General features: G+C 35.7%; 1 protein-coding gene across 1 annotated transcript; it reads left to right on the top strand.

The window, feature by feature from the left end:
* Positions 1-811: 811 nt before the first annotated feature.
* Positions 812-16110, top strand: LOC132561705 (WD repeat-containing protein 86-like). Its single transcript, XM_060226403.1, has 4 exons — positions 812-1582; positions 11875-12049; positions 14408-14511; positions 15949-16110. The coding sequence occupies exons 1-4, from the start codon at positions 812-814 to the stop codon at positions 16108-16110; spliced, it is 1212 nt and encodes a 403-aa protein (XP_060082386.1).
* Positions 16111-17117: the final 1007 nt, after the last annotated feature.

Raw genomic sequence — 17117 nt, forward strand, 5'->3', positions numbered from 1 at the left:
CGTCACAAAGTCCCTCGGCAGGCGAACTGCTGGATTTGATTGGGTGAATGTGTTAATCAGCATTGCTGGTTGTCTTTGAATGTGGTTTCGGTTTGATAAACACTGCCTTCTCGTCGATGACATCTTTTTATTTAGAACATTTTCCGAACATCGCGTGATGGTAATCACCTAGCTTGTCTTGATACTGCTGTATTTACAATAGAAAGTCGGACTGTTGTCTCTCATCATTAAGTTGAAATGATACCAACGCCAATATATTGACTTTTTCGCGGTATCTGAAACCTAAAGGGAATTAAAAACAGACCTGGAACTTACCATTTTTTAGATAACAAACAGACAATAAAGTGATATTCATTAGTGATATTTAACAGGTGCTCTACTAAACTGCCGGACACAAAGAACTGGCTGATGACAAGTCAGACCTCCGTCATCTATCGCAAACTATATAAGTCCTGACAATCACAGGTCTTAACAGTGAAATGTGACGGTTTACGAGGACGATCTTGTATCGATATTGATCAAATATTGTATCCGACTATTTCAAAGTGATTTTATTCTATATTTCTAGTGTCGAACTATTTCTGCCTTTTGAAACGTAAAAGTGGATGAGTTCATCGTGAGGCCTTGCAAAAAGTACGATTTATATTTGCAAGTAGGTGAATAATTCTTGATGATGTAGCCAATCAAAATATGTAATTTGATGATACAAAACATACAAAATAATAGCCATTTTCAGGAAGAAACTGTCGAACAGAGTAAAGTTTGAAGTTGGGATTGAAGGTTTTCAGTGCTAAAGACAGCGTTCAAAGGTATGGGTAGCTTTTGTAGTAAGGAGGTTACCACCTGTAAACAAAACCTCATCACGACCTTTCAAGGTCACAGTGATGGCATTAACTGTATGGCTTTAAGTGACAATGGATATATACTGGTTACAGCTGGGGATGACAAAACAGGAAAGGTTTGGGACGCTAGGTACGGAAAAGGTTTCCGAAGAATGGGCGAACTCACCGGACATACCGGTTACATTACATGTATCCTTATCGTCGGAGGATATATTTTGACCGGAAGCAGTGACAAGACAGTTCGAAAGTGGGATGTGGAGAATAACTTCCAGTCAATTACAATATGTAAAGGCCATATTTCGTTGATTCACAGAATGATTTGTACAGGTGATTTTATCTTTACCAGTAGTTTTGACCATACCTCTAGATGTTTCGATTTCGACACAGGAGAATGCCTGAGGGTGTTCAAAGGACATAAGCGCGCCATCTACCCCCTCGTGTTCATACCAACGCTTGATGAGGATGATGAAGAAGCTGAAGAACAGGATGAAGATATGTCTATTGGGATCCTTTTGACGGGGTCAGCAGATGGCACAGCAAGGTCGTGGAACTGTGATTCAGGACAAACAATTAATATCTTCAAAGGGCATACAGGGCCTGTTACATGCATGGCAACAGATGAATCGAGAACGTTTCTGGTTACCGGAAGTGTAGATACTGATATCCATATTTGGAAGATTTCCTCGGCGAACCTTCTCAAGACCTGTAGTGGACACACAAACACAATTATCTGCTTGCAGGTAGGTCTTCAATCGTGTATTTTCATATCATTCAAATTGTGTGTGTATATATAAAGAGTTAAAAAACATTTTTCTTAAAACTACCAAAACAAAGCATTTTATTTAAATTGTTTAGATGGTCCCTTCTTTTCTATGTCATCTAAGATATCATACTAATTTAACTAACGTTAATTTTAAAAGAACGACAGAAATAATTTCCGAAGTTATACAAGTACTGTTTGACAGCATTTTGATTATAAGTGGTTATATCATAGACATAAACCTATTCTTACCGAGGTTATGATAATAATAAACTTTATTTATTTTACAACAATTGCAAAGCAAGTTTTACCTTTTATAGATATAAACCTATCCATACCATGATTACATCATAGATATAAACCTATCCTTACCGTGGTTATAGATATAAACCTATCCTTACCGTGGTTATAGATATAAACCTATACTTATCGTGGTTATAGATATAAACCTATCCTTACAGTGGTTATAGATGTAAACTTATCCTTACCGTGGTTATAGATATAAACCTATCCTTACCGTGGTTATAGATGTAAACATATCCTTACCGTGGTTATATTATAGATATAAACCTATCCTTACCGTGGTTATAGATATAAACCTATCCTTACCGTGGTTATAGATATAAACCTATACTTACCGTGGTTATAGATATAAACCTATCCTTACCGTGGTTATATCATAGATATAAACCTATCCTTACCGTGGTTATAGATGTAAACATATCCTTACCGTGGTTATAGATATAAACCTATCCTTACCGTGGTTATATTATAGATATAAACCTATCCTTACCGTGGTTATAGATATAAACCTATCCTTACCGTGGTTATATTATAGATATAAACCTATCCTTACCGTGGTTATAGATATAAACCTATCCTTACCGTGGTTATAGATATAAACCTATCCTTACCGTGGTTATATTATAGATATAAACCTATCCTTACCGTGGTTATAGATATAAACCTATCCTTACCGTGGTTATATTATAGATATAAACCTATCCTTACCGTGGTTATAGATATAAACCTATCCTTACCGTGGTTATATTATAGATATAAACCTATCCTTACCGTGGTTATAGATATAAACCTATCCTTACCGTGGTTATAGATATAAACCTATCATTACCGTGGTTATATTATAGATATAAACCTATCCTTACCGTGGTTATAGATATATATCTTTTACATCTGGAATGTATTGATTTTCGAACGTGCACAATGTTTTATATTTAATTTTTATCACATTTTTAAAACAAAATAAGTTTAGATGTTTTTCTCTCAATATGACATTGAAAAATTATTAGCATTGCACAATATCAACAGTTTATATTTTCTGAAGCAAGATATTTAATTCATCGAGCATCTAATATGTTGTCAGAAAGTGAAAACACTGTTACAACGAAGGGTAACGTGATCCTAAATATTGATCCTCGGTCATTGATTATGGAATCAAAATGAACCATTATCACATATATAAAAACATGCTTTTTCGTTCATGAATAAAGCATTTTCATATTTGTTTTTACTTTTTACTTCATGTTTGATTTTACTACGTATAGGTGGGATTTAGTCTGACAAGTGTTAATTTGTCATCAGCATGAACAGGTGTAAGTCACGTGATGAAGTTAAATCACGTGTTACATTTCAGTAAAAGAAAACCAAAATGAAACTGACAGTCAACAAACGTGACCCCGGGGTCAAACTCTTGGTGTTGGTGTCACTGTCCTCGCGCAGGAGAGCTTTCGTACGTCACACACCATGCATACATATCCCAGTGTTCCATCCACATACAGTTAAGTAATCATTAATTGATTAATTAATTATTTTGTGTCTACTCCAACAGACCCATCACAAGCTTGAATCTTAAAACCATTGAGAGTGATTGGAACGAATTCACATCTAATAAACAAAGTCTGAAAGACGTTTTAATCTGTCGAACTTTTCCACCACTATCTACTAGGCCCTAAGAAGGGCTAAAGTCAGCGTTTGTTTTTTTCATAAATGAAATTTTTAATAAAGATTTGTAGGATATTGTTTTTAGTGTGGTTTACAGACACTATTCTCCATTATAATCGTTTCTTTGTTTGTCCTTGTTTTTATGACGGGCTCTGTGACGGATAAACTTCCATTTCCTTTGTTCTGTGTATATAGGTAACAGTTTGTTTATGTACAAAACCAATGGCGGACAGATGATCCCGATGAACCACACAATGTGTAATCACTATATCGATATTGACTTGAAAGCTACACAAGCCGCGTCATTTTACGCTTTACATTACATGATCAATATCAATATTAATATATAAACATAACAGCAATTGTCATGGGCTATCATATCAAACGATCAGTCCTGGGACTATCACTGTTCGTAGTCTTTATAAAGACAGATTGTTAATGATGCTTCGTAGTCTTTATAAAAACAGATTGTTAATGATACTTGGTAGTCTTTATAAAGACAGATTGTTAATGATGCTTTGTAGTCTTTATAAAGGCAGATTGTTAATGATGCTTCGTAGTCTTTATAAAGGCAGATTGTTAATGATGCTTCGTAGTCTTTATGAAGACAGATTTTTAATGACGCTTCGTAGTCTTTATAAAGACAGATTATTAATGCTTCGTAGTCTTTATAAAGACAGATCGTTAATGCTTCGTAGTCTTTATAAAGGCAGATTGTTAATGAAGCTTCGTAGTCTTTATAAAGACAGATCGTTAATGCTTCGTAGTCTTTATAAAGACAGATTATTAATGATGCTTCGTAGTCTTTATAAAGACAGATTGTTAATGATGCTTCGTTGTCTTTATAAAGACCGATTGTTAATGCTTCGTAGTCTTCATAAAGACAGATCGTTAATGATGCTTCGTAGTCTTTATAAAGACAGATTGTTAATGATGCTTCGTAGTCTTTATAAAGACAGATTGTTAATGATGCTTCGTTGTCTTTATAAAGACAGATTGTTAATGATGCTTCGTTGTCTTTATAAAGACAGATTGTTAATGATGCTTCGTAGTCTTTATAAAGACAGATTGTTAATGATGCTTCGTTGTCTTTGTAAAGACAGATTGTTAATGATGCTTCGTAGTCTTTATAAAGACAGATTGTTAATGATGCTTCGTTGTCTTTATAAAGACAGATTGTTAATGATGCTTCGTAGTCTTTATAAAGACAGATTGTTAATACTTCGTAGTCTTTATAAAGACAGATTGTTAATGCTTCGTAGTCTTTATAAAGACAGATTATTAATGATGCTTCGTAGTCTTTATAAAGACAGATTGTTAATGATGCTTCGTAGTCTTTATAAAGACAGATTGTTAATGATGCTTCGTAGTCTTTATAAAGACAGATTGTTAATGATGCTTCGTAGTCTTTATAAAGACAGATAGTTAATGATGCTTCGTAGTTTTTATAAAGACAGATTGTTAATGATGCTTCGTAGTCTTTATAAAGACAGATTGTTAATGCTTCGTAGTCTTTATAAAGACAGATTATTAATGATGCTTCGTAGTCTTTATAAAGACAGATCGTTAATGATGCTTCGTAGTCTTTATAAAGACAGATTATTAATGATGCTTCGTAGTCTTTATAAAGACAGATTGTTAATGCTTCGTAGTCTTTATAAAGACAGATTATTAATGCTTCGTAGTCTTTATAAAGACAGATTGTTAATGATGCTTCGTAGTCTTTATAAAGACAGATTGTTAATGATGCTTCGTAGTCTTTATAAAGACAGATTATTAATGCTTCGTAGTCTTTATAAAGACAGATTGTTAATGATGCTTCGTAGTCTTTATAAAGACAGATTGTTAATGATGCTTTGTAGTCTTTATAAAGACAGATTGTCAATGCTTCGTAGTCTTTATAAAGACCGATTGTTAACGACGCTTCGTAGTCTTTATAAAGACAGATTGTTAATGAAGCTTCGTAGTCTTTATAAAGACAGATTATTAATGCTTCGTAGTCTTTATAAAGACAGATTGTTAATGATGCTTCGTAGTCTTTATAAAGACAGATTGTTAATGCTTCGTAGTCTTTATAAAGACAGATTGTTAATGATGCTTCGTAGTCTTTATAAAGACAGATTATTAATGCTTCGTAGTCTTTATAAAGACAGATTGTTAATGATGCTTCGTAGTCTTTATAAAGACAGATTGTTAATGATGCTTTGTAGTCTTTATAAAGACAGATTGTCAATGCTTCGTAGTCTTTATAAAGACCGATTGTTAACGACGCTTCGTAGTCTTTATAAAGACAGATTGTTAATGCTTCGTAGTCTTTATAAAGACAGATTATTAATGATGCTTCGTAGTCTTTATAAAGACAGATTGTTAATGATGCTTCGTAGTCTTTATAAAGACAGATTGTTAATGCTTCGTAGTCTTTATAAAGACAGATTGTTAATGATGCTTCGTAGTCTTTATAAAGACAGATTGTTAATGATGCTTTGTAGTCTTTATAAAGACAGATTGTAATGATGCTTCGTAGTCTTTATAAAGACCGATTGTTAACGACGCTTCGTAGTCTTTATAAAGACAGATTGTTAATGATGCTTCGTTGTCTTTATAAAGACAGATTGTTAATGCTTCGTAGTCTTTATAAAGACAGATTATTAATGATGCTTCGTAGTCTTTATAAAGACAGATTGTTAATGCTTCGTAGTCTTTATGAAGACAAATTGTTAATGAAGCTTCGTAGTCTTTATAAAGACAGATTATTAATGCTTCGTGGTCTTTATAAAGACAGATTGTTAATGATGCTTCGTAGTCTTTATAAAGACAGATTGTTAATGCTTCGTAGTCTTTATAAAGACAGATTGTTAATGATGCTTCGTAGTCTTTATAAAGACAGATCGTTAATGATGCTTTGTAGTCTTTATAAAGACAGATTGTCAATGCTTCGTAGTCTTTATAAAGACCGATTGTTAACGACGCTTCGAAGTCTTTATAAAGACAGATTGTTAATGACGCTTCGTAGCCTTTATAAAGACAGATTGTTAATGCTGCTGATTGCCGTTAAATGTAATGCCAACAAACACGAATATCATAAACAAAACAGATTGCAATTTATAATAGGAATTGGGAAAATGAGTTGATTAACAGATACTGCACAAATTGTATGAGAAGAAAATGAAAGCACCAACAGATTGTCCATTTTTAGATATTGAATAGATTTTTTGTTCCGATAATTAGCATTTATCAAATCGATAATCATATAGGATTTTCTCTTACAAAAGACAAAAAAGATGATTTATTTATAGGAATATTTTATTTCTCTGTTTATGTTACTTGTGTTATTTATTTCATTTTCTCTATTACATAAACAATTTTTATCGTTTGTTTATCTATATATTCCTAGTATCGAAAACATTTCAAATTATGTTTCTTCTATGAAATAATCGTTTATTTGTTTTTATCTATGAAATATTTAAATTGCTTCTTTTTAAAAGTGACCTTTCCAGGTCAGTGATTTAAGAATAAGTATAGAATTTTAACATTCAATGTTATAATTCATGAACGAATTATCTATTTTATTTGATACGTCTATGTGAGGTAAGAATTGGTGTCGTCTGTAATTAATCTCTCGAATAGTGTACTGGATACGATAAAAATTCCTACAGTAAAAAAAACACTTACACTCTTCTTCCAAGAAAAACTATAGCGATGTACTTACATATATATTATCGATAACACACTGGTGCGGAAGACAAGCAATATGAATATATTATTTCTCAGAGGTCAATAGGTACATTTGTCACAAATAATGGTCTCGGTAACCTAGATTTAACCCACAGTCACGAGACTGGGAGATTACTTAGGTATGATAATCCGAACTGACCACGTGTATATACAATAATCTTCTTTTGTAGTCAGGAGATGTGATGGTCAACTGAGGTGTTCTTCATTCTTTAACGTTTGTGTATATTTGTTTATAAAAGTAAGGAGAGGTACTCTTTAGGCTAGAGCTGTTGTCCTTTTCCTTTTGACAGTGAAATGACAAGAAGATGTTCTGAAATGAAAAAGAAATTTCTAATTATATCATTATTTGTTATCTCCTCTGATAAGTCAAAACGATCATAGTATCAATGGTACGTGTGCCTTACAACATTATAGTATTCTATACTGGTAAATTGTTATTATAATTCAAGTGACAATGTCTTCACAAGTCATGTCAGAAAGGATAAAGGTTTGAATTATCATATCATTCCTTAAAACACAAGTGAAAAAAGAAGACATATTTATATGTTTAAAGCCATGTTAAAAACACAAGTGAAAGAAGGAGAAATATTTATATGTTTAAAGCCATGTTAAAAACAAAAGTGAAAGGAGAAATATTTATATGTTTAAAGCCATGTTAAAAACACAAGTGAAAGGAGGAGAAATATTTATATGTTTAAAGCCTTGTTAAAAACAAAAGAGAAAGGAGAAATATTTATATGTTTAAAGCCATGTTAAAAACACAAGTGAAAGGAGGAGAAATATTTATATGTTTAAAGCCTTGTTAAAAACAAAAGAGAAAGGAGAAATATTTATATGTTTAAAGGCTTGTTAAAAACAAAAGTGAAAGGAGAAATATTTATATGTTTAAAGCCATGTTAAAAACACAAGTGACAAGAGAAATATTTATATGTTTAAAGCCATGTTAAAAACACAAGCGACAAGAGAAATATTTATATGTTTAAAGCCATGTTAAAAACACAAGCGACAAGAGAAATATTTATATGTTTAAAGCCTTGTTAAAAACAAAAGTGAAAGGAGAAATATTTATATGTTTAAAGCCTTGTTAAAAACAAAAGAGAAAGGAGAAATATTTATATGTTTAAAGCCTTGTTAAAAACAAAAGTGAAAGGAGAAATATTTATATGTTTAAAGCCATGTTAAAAACACAAGCGACAAGAGAAATATTTATATGTTTAAAGCCATGTTAAAAACACAAGCGACAAGAGAAATATTTATATGTTTAAAGCCTTGTTAAAAACACAAGTAAACATCACAATTTGATATAGTAATAGTAATAGAAACATTCTTATGTAATTTGTAGGTGATGTTTAAGGAAAACTGCGAAATTTTAAAAAAATAAATAAGAAAGGGGGAAGGGGATTGAGTCAGGAAAACCAATACATTAGTCACATGAGAATTTCTTACTGTGAGATGTAGCTAGCTATTAACACGAGTACCCAATACTGTCATACTAAGAAATGTCATTCTTAGATTTTTTGTGATTAAAATGTCCAAAAATAAAATTCACGACGGAAAAATATCAAAGGATCATTATACATAAAAATAAATAGCTAGTTTTGTGTAAAACTTCACCATAAAGCTGTTATTTCATTAACTTTTGAGTGATATTTGGGGTCTTAAGTCCTAATTTAACAAGGATTCGGAAAACAAAATCGACAGATTCCAATCATTGGATATGAAATATTAAACAAACGTTTAACAAAGTTATCTTTCAAATATTAAACAAGATGTTTGGACCAAATTTTTTTTGTTGACTTTTTACAACGAAGTGGAAGCGATACCTTACAAGCATGCAGATATCTTGATCATTGTGCCTGGAAGATATACACAAACGCCCTATACATGAATCGATATCTTGGTGTCATTTGGGTATTAACACTTCACACAATGGATTTCATTGGAAATTTTGCTTGAAACGCACGTCTAACGTGATATTAAACTTTTGTAAAATTCTGTATCGATCGTGGCGTATCCATGATACTAAGTCAATATTTATAACCTTAACATCTGGGGAGTACGATACAGATATAACTATCGTTAATGCGGTGTTGATGACGTCACTGTTAAATATATACATTAAAGATGTGAATTTTTTATAAGAAATTCCCGTCAACCGAAGAAGCTTTTATCAGGCTGTATGGTTCCTGATGTCTTTAAAACGCTGGTAACAATTACAAAGTAGTTTTTGTTTGTTGAGTTGTCATGTGTTCCTTAAGACATTATATAGAAATTAAACTAATATGAAAACATTTAAAATATTTTTATTGCGAAACTGAGAAAACAAAGCAACTGAAATTTGTTTCCCTCTTCAAAAAATCAATAGCAAATTTATCATTTCCTATAGATAAAGCTGGGTCCTTATTTTTATTATTTCACTGTTTCGACCTGCAGTTTAAACTACAAGTCTACTGGTTCTAATTCATTTTAGATCAGAAAGGGGGTCACGTGATCTATTTGCATACCTTTCTGTCTTATATTTGCAACAAATTTATCAAATCTCGATAATATCCAGATAAAGGCTGCGCGAGTTGAGAACGGATCCCTCTTAGCACTAGATGGAAGTACAGAGGATTATCTTTTTTTTCAAAATTACCAACGTGACACTACATCAGAAATTATTTGAGATCGCCGCAAAGACAAGACAAGCAAACTTCCGATCATGCGCAGTTGTTTTTGTGCGAGGTGGGATGACTTTTGATATTTCTATTATGAACTCTACTACTCTCAATACATATGTTTAAACCAAATATCACTGAGACACAAATAACACACAACAAATGCTTTCTGGAGTTCACGTAATTAAATATAAATAAAACATACTTCACTACCGTTGTAGTAACCATGGCAGCGTTCTAATTACCGACTCCCTAGGGCGGATGTGGTACCCGATGTGAAGACCCTTTTCACTATCTTTGTATCTGTCCCCTATACACTGAAAAAAGCCATTCATCAATAAGTCATTTACAAACTTTTCGCGAGAATTTAATTCTATAAATTCAGAAAAGATTTTGTTCAAGAGAAAACAGGTTAATGAAGATCATGGGAAAGTTTCACGGTCTTCACAACGGTCTAATTAACAAATAAGATAATACTATGTATCTTTGGACGATACCCAATTTAATTATCGTCAAGTTTTTCAAGGCAAGAAAAAATAATAAACTTATCCCATGACAATTAAGAATCGTTATTACTATGTATTTATAGCCTGTGTTGTATAATTGTCTCTCAGAAAGTGGTTCAATTCTATCCAATTTTTCTCTCGTCAAATAGGATTTCTCTTCAACACTTATCAGATAGGACTTCTCTCCAACACTTATCAAATAGGACTTCTCTCCAACACTTATCAAATAGGATTTCTCTTCGACACTTATCAAATAGGACTTCTCTCCAACACTTATCAAATAGGATTTCTCTTCAACACTTATCAAATAGGACTTCTCTCCAACACTTACCAAATAGGATTTCTCTTCAACACTTATCAAATAGGACTTCTCTTCAACACTTATCAAATGGGACTTCTCTTCAACACTTTTTTGACACTAAAATGATATATGCACGTATCATACAAAAACAGTACATTGACATCAATAAACAATGATGTGAAGCCTGGGGTATAATACACCACTCCCTGTCATCGATATTAATATATAGGATGCACTTATATTGTCATGTACAGCTGATGATAAGAAATAATACCACTAATGAAATACTTATCATTATATTGTTACCATTTAGAATGCTATCTTTCATCACGACCAGAAAGGTTTTTTTTTTATTCTGAGTTTGCCTATGCATTTATGATTACCTGAGGTATTTATGATATCATGAACACTTTTGTAAAGTCACCTGAGGTAATTTTGATATCATGAACACTTTTGTAAAGTCACCTGAGGTAATTTTGATATCATGAACACTTTTGTAAAGTCACATGAGGTATTAATGATATCATGAACACTTTTGTAAAGTCACATGAGGTAATTTTGATATCATGAACACTTTTGTAAAGTCACCTGAGGTATTTCTGATGTCATGAACACTTTTGTAAAGTCACCTGAGGTAATTTTGATATCATGAACACTTTTGTAAAGTCACCTGAGGTAATTTTGATGTCATGAACACTTTTGTAAAGTCACCTGAGGTAATTTTGATGTCATGAACACTTTTGTAAAGTCACCTGAGGTAATTTTGATATCATGAACACTTTTGTAAAGTCACCTGAGGTAATTTTGATATCACGAACACTTTTGTAAAGTCACCTGAGGTAATTTTGATATCATGAACACTTTTGTAAAGTCACCTGAGGTAATTTTCATATCATGAACACTTTTGTAAAGTCACCTGAGGTAATTTTGATATCATGAACACTTTTGTAAAGTCACCTGAGGTAATTTTGATATCATGAACACTTTTGTAAAGTCACCTGAGGTAATTTTGATGTCATGAACACTTTTGTAAAGTCACCTAAATTTGTTGTTATGTTGCCGCTCTGTCTAGATTCTATTCACGGAGATAAATCCTATTTTCTTTCTCTAGGTGTCTGGTCATCTACTTTACACAGCAAGTGCTGACGGGACGGTTCGGGAGTGGGTTTACAAGTACGGGGAGTGTTCAATGGTTATGAAGGGCCACACCCACACAGTGTCCAGTGTGAAGGTGGAGACTGTTAGTGAACAGGATAGCACCGGCCGTATTAACACCAAGCGAACAGGTAACCACGTGCATATTTCATTATCATTCTATACCAAGTCAGTTCCTATCAGCTGATTCTATCTTTGATGCTGGCTTTTTCATTCGTTTTGTCCTTCCTAACAGCGTCAATATTTATAGCAAGATCCGCAAATGTTAATCGATCTCATAATCACCAAATATTTACCTTTTGTCGCGTTTTCCGCCGACTTACTGAATATTTCACAAGCTCTTCTCTAATCAGTACTTTAGTACACCTGCCTGTGTTTATGTAAATGTTGTCATTCGTCAAGGTTGATGAGCCTCGTCATTTTAGAGAAATATTTTATTTCAGTTTAACGAGTCAATAGTAAAAGGAATTGAAACGTACAGCCTAGAACAATAACAACAACAAAGCGGAGTATATATATAACAAAGGTCATTATATATTCAAATGTCTCCGCTGGGATTCGAACTTGGGACTTATGGATTAATAATCTGACGCTCAGCCTATCGAGCTGAAGGGAAGTTCTCTGTAGCCGCAGTACATTACGACCCAATGAGTTGTCAGTAGTCGGATGAATGCCCACATGACGTGTCCCTAGTGTAGATTTCTATAGTTAGATGTATGCCATCATGACGTGTCCCCGGTGGAGTTGTCAGTAGTAAGATGTATGCCCACATGACGTGTCCCCAGTGGAGTTGTCAGTAGTCGGATGAATGCCCACATGACGTGTCCTTAGTGTAGATTTCTATAGTTAGATGTATGCCATCATGACGTGTCCCCGGTGGAGTTGTCAGTAGTAAGATGTATGCCCACATGACGTGTCCCCAGTGGAGTTGTCAGTAGTCGGATGAATGCCCACATGACGTGTCCCTAGTGTAGACTTCTATAGTTAGATGTATGCCATCATGACGTGTCCCCGGTGGAGTTGTCAGTAGTAAGATGTATGCCCACATGACGTGTCCCCAGTGGAGTTGTCAGTAGTAAGATGTATGCCCACATGACGTGTCCCTAGTGTAGATTTCTATAGTTAGATGTATGCCCTCATGACGTGTCCCCGGTGGAGTTGTCAGTAGTAAGATGTATGCCCACATGACGTGTCCCCAGTGGAGTTGTCAGTAGTTAGATGTATGTCCACATGACATGTCCCCGGTGGAGTTGTCAGTAGTAAGATGTATGCCCACATGACGTGTCCCCAGTGGAGTTGTCAGTTAGATGTATGCCCACATGACGTGTCCCCGTGGAGTTGTCAGTAGTTAGATGTATGTCCACATGACGTGTCCCCGGTGGAGTTGTCAGTAGTAAGATGTATGCCCACATGACGTGACCCCCGTGGAGTTGTCTAAAGTTAGATGTATGCCCTCATGACGTGTCCCCGGTGGAGTTGTCAGTAGTAAGATGTATGCCCACATGACGTGTCCCCAGTGGAGTTGTCGGTAGTTAGATTTATGCCCACATGACATGTCCCCGGTGGAGTTGTCAGCAGTTAGATGTATGCCCACATGACGTATCCCCTTGGAGTTGTCAGTAGTTAGATGTATGCCCACATGACGTGACCCCGGTGGAGTTGTCTATAGTTAGATGTATGTCCTCATGACGTGTCCCCGGTGGAGTTGTCAGTAGTTAGATGTATGCCCACATGACGTGACCCCCGTGGAGTTGTCTATAGTTAGATTTATGCCCACATGACGTGTCCCCAGTGAAGTTGTCAGTAGTTAGATTTATGCCCACATGACGTGTCCCCGTGGAGTTGTGGGTTGTCTGATGTATGCCCACATGACGTGTCCCCAGTGGAGTTGTCGGTAGTTAGATTTATGCCCACATGACGTGTCCCCAGTGGAGTTGTCAGTAGTCGGATGAATGCCCACATGACGTGTCCCTAGTGTAGACTTCTATAGTTAGATGTATGCCATCATGACGTGCCCCCGTGGAGTTGTCAGTAGTTAGATGTATGCCCACATGACGTGACCCCCGTGGAGTTGTGGGTAGTTTGATGTATGCCCACATGACGTGTCCCCGGTTGAGTTGTCAGTAGTTAGATGTATGCCCACATGACGTGCCCCCGTGGAGTTGTCGGTATTTAGATTTATGCCCACATGACGTGTCCCCAGTGGAGTTGTCAGTTAGATGTATGCCGACATGACGTGCCCCCGGTGGAGTTGTCGGTAGTTCTATGTATGCCGACATGACGTGCCCCCGTGGAGTTGTCAGTAGTTAGATTTATGCCCAAATGACGAGACCCCGGTGGAGTTGTCAGTAGTTAGATTTATGCCCACATGACTTGACCCCGGTGGAGTTGTCAGTAGTTAGATGTATGCCCTAGTCACGTGTCCCTGGTGGACGTTTCTTGTGTCGGTAGCGGTGAGATAACTTATATATAACTCTTTTTCTTTATAGTTTTCACTGGGTGTGGTGACAAGTTAGTTCGAGCGTTCGACCCAGACACAGGCCGTTTAATACGAAGTTTTCCTGGTCATGACAAAGGCATAACGGCTATCAAGGTAAGCTTTTCAAACTGGAATAATATTTCAGATGTGATCATGTACAGTTTACTATTTTCGGAGGGATCTCTTTTTGCTATTTTCGAGGTTGGAACGAAAGCAAAAAATGTATACCGTAGAAATAAGGCCCGTCAAAAGACGGTCCACGTTTTGTTACCATGTTTGATCACTGATATTTTCGGACATTATCCAAAGAGTTATGGCCCCTTAATCAATTACCGAAAACGTCCGCTCCATATCGCAAGTAGTTTTCAGCGGATCAACTTCAAATTTAAAAGGAATGTGAAATACCATGATAGCTCGGAAAGGTTTAATGACCACGCTTTTCGACCGAAAATTATGAAGTTATGACCTTTTATTAAATTACTGAAACAGTGTCTGCTTAACATCTTAATAAACTTTCAACAGATCCACTTCAAACTTGATCGTTTCATTACCATGATTGCTCGGACAAGATTTGCCATTTATTTCATTACAAAAACAGTGTCCACTTGATTTCGAAAGTTATTTTCAACGAATCAAATTTCAATTTTATTGGAAGGTTCATGATAGCTTGTCAAACCTCGATCATGGTCATTTCTGGGAAGTAATTCACTGTGTTCTGTTCCTTTATCCAATCATTAAAACAGTTTCTGATCGAAATCTGGATTAATTTTCAACGTATCAACTTCAAACTTCGTAGGGAGGTTCGTCACCATTATAGTTAGGACAAGTAGGATAACTGACACTTAAGGCCCATAATTTATAGAGTTATGGCCCCTTATTTCATTAATTTGTGACGGATACATTTGGGTATTAAATATCACTTTCCTTTCTTGTTATAAAAATCTCGTTAGACCTTTGACGGGCGTATCATGTACCGTCTCGCTGAACTCTTGTTCTCATTTTTGAGGACATGACATTGTTAACATGGATTGACCAGGATCTACAATAAACATGGTCGATTTAACAGTCGATGAAGCTGAAGACCCATTCTCTTCCACAAAACCAGAGTTTATTCCCCTTTTACTTTTTTCACGAGTCTCCGTGTAAATCTCTTTTTGTTCATATTTTGTCCTATCTTATTGAATTTGAGTTCAGATTAGGATTCTTTTAAAATGTTGGTATTTTCTTGTCGTTTTGATATAGAAAACCAAAGTCCGTTGTTTTAGTTCCTGTAAAGGGAAACCCCTAACGTTGAACATTTGAATGATCGTTATGATCTTTACTGCAGTGTATGTGTTAGAGTTTTCATTGATGTGTGATTTTCTAAAACGAGGCTAAGAAATTTTAGCGAACATTCTTTCCTATATGAATATATAGGTTTAACTGTTCTGTAAATGTTCCATCCCACTTACCCAGGTACACTGAAGAAGTTGGTGAAATATGTGTATCTACGTAAACATGACAGTTCTGGGTTAATCTCTCTGCATATGATTTGTCCTCTATCTTACCCAGGTACAAAAAGGAATGCTGTACAGTGCTTCATATGACGGTACAGTCAAACTCTGGCACGCTTTCGATGTCCCCGTCGAGGAGCGAAACAACAACGATGGCTCACAGGAAAAACGTCCCTCACCTGACTTGAGGAAACGCAAAGTCAGTCATAGTGAAGCATGAGTTATTGTCGATAAGGAACTGAACTACTGTGATATAGCTGACGTTTTGAAGAAGGCAACTATGTTTTTAATATTTTCATCATTATTGTTCATTATTACTTAGTGATTTAAGTTAAATGGAGAAAAAAAAAAACATTTTTAAGAAATCGAGCGGTGATGCTTGTCCTAGTGAATCCTGCATTGGAGGAGGTTAAGCGCTGATAATGGACACTCCAGTAAACAGAGTGGGCGGCAGATATGGACATGACAGTGATAGCGGCCCTACCCATGGACACTGCAGTAAACAAAGTGGGCGGCAGATATAGGCACGACAGTGATAGCGGCCCTACCCATGGACACTACAGTAAACAGAGTAGGACGGCAGATAAAGGCATGACAGTGATAGCGGCCCTACCCATGGACATTGCAGTAAACAGATTGGGCGGCAGATATGTGCATGACAGTGATAGCGGCCCTACCCATGGACATTGCAGTAAACAGAGTGGGCGGCAGATATAGGCATGACAGTGATAGCGGCCCTACCCATGGACATTGCAGTAAACAAAGTGGGCAGCAGATTTGCCCAAGGGCACTGCAGTAAATTTAGGTGACGGGCAGTTACTATGGTGATAACGGCCGTGACCATGGACACTGCAGTAAATAAAGTTGACGGGCAGTTACGATGGTGATAACGGCCCTGACCATGGACACTTTGATAAACAAAGTTGACGAGAAGATATGACGATGATAGCGGCCCCGATAAGGGACAGTGTAGTGAAGGATGACGATTGATAGACGTGGATGTGGCGGTAAAAATCAACTGTTTGTTATGACTAGGACGGTGTTTGTGCCACCGACAATCGATACCTATTGTACACAATGTCGTAGAATGACTGCTATTTGAGTTCCATCGATTGTGGCTGATGACACTTACCTGCGGTAAGAACAGTTATGACTTATGTGTACTTAGGAGGCGACGGTGGATCCAATGTAAGACAGAAATTCTTTCTGTCCTCTGATAAGTGGATA

The sequence above is a fragment of the Ylistrum balloti genome, unplaced genomic scaffold (genome assembly GCF_031769215.1).
Source record: "Ylistrum balloti isolate Yb309-2 unplaced genomic scaffold, AGI_CSIRO_Ybal_v1 Utg371268, whole genome shotgun sequence".
In the NCBI taxonomy this organism is placed as follows: Eukaryota; Metazoa; Mollusca; class Bivalvia; order Pectinida; family Pectinidae; genus Ylistrum; species Ylistrum balloti.

Excerpts from the sequence above, each read along its gene's own strand:
- LOC132561705 (XM_060226403.1), top strand. The coding sequence starts at position 812 with ATGGGTAGCTTTTGTAGTAAGGAGGTTACCACCTGTAAACAAAACCTC. Across the intron at positions 1,583-11,874 it reads ACACAATTATCTGCTTGCAG|GTGTCTGGTCATCTACTTTA; the intron begins GTAGGTCTTCAA and ends TTCTTTCTCTAG. Across the intron at positions 12,050-14,407 it reads TATTAACACCAAGCGAACAG|TTTTCACTGGGTGTGGTGAC; the intron begins GTAACCACGTGC and ends TTTTCTTTATAG.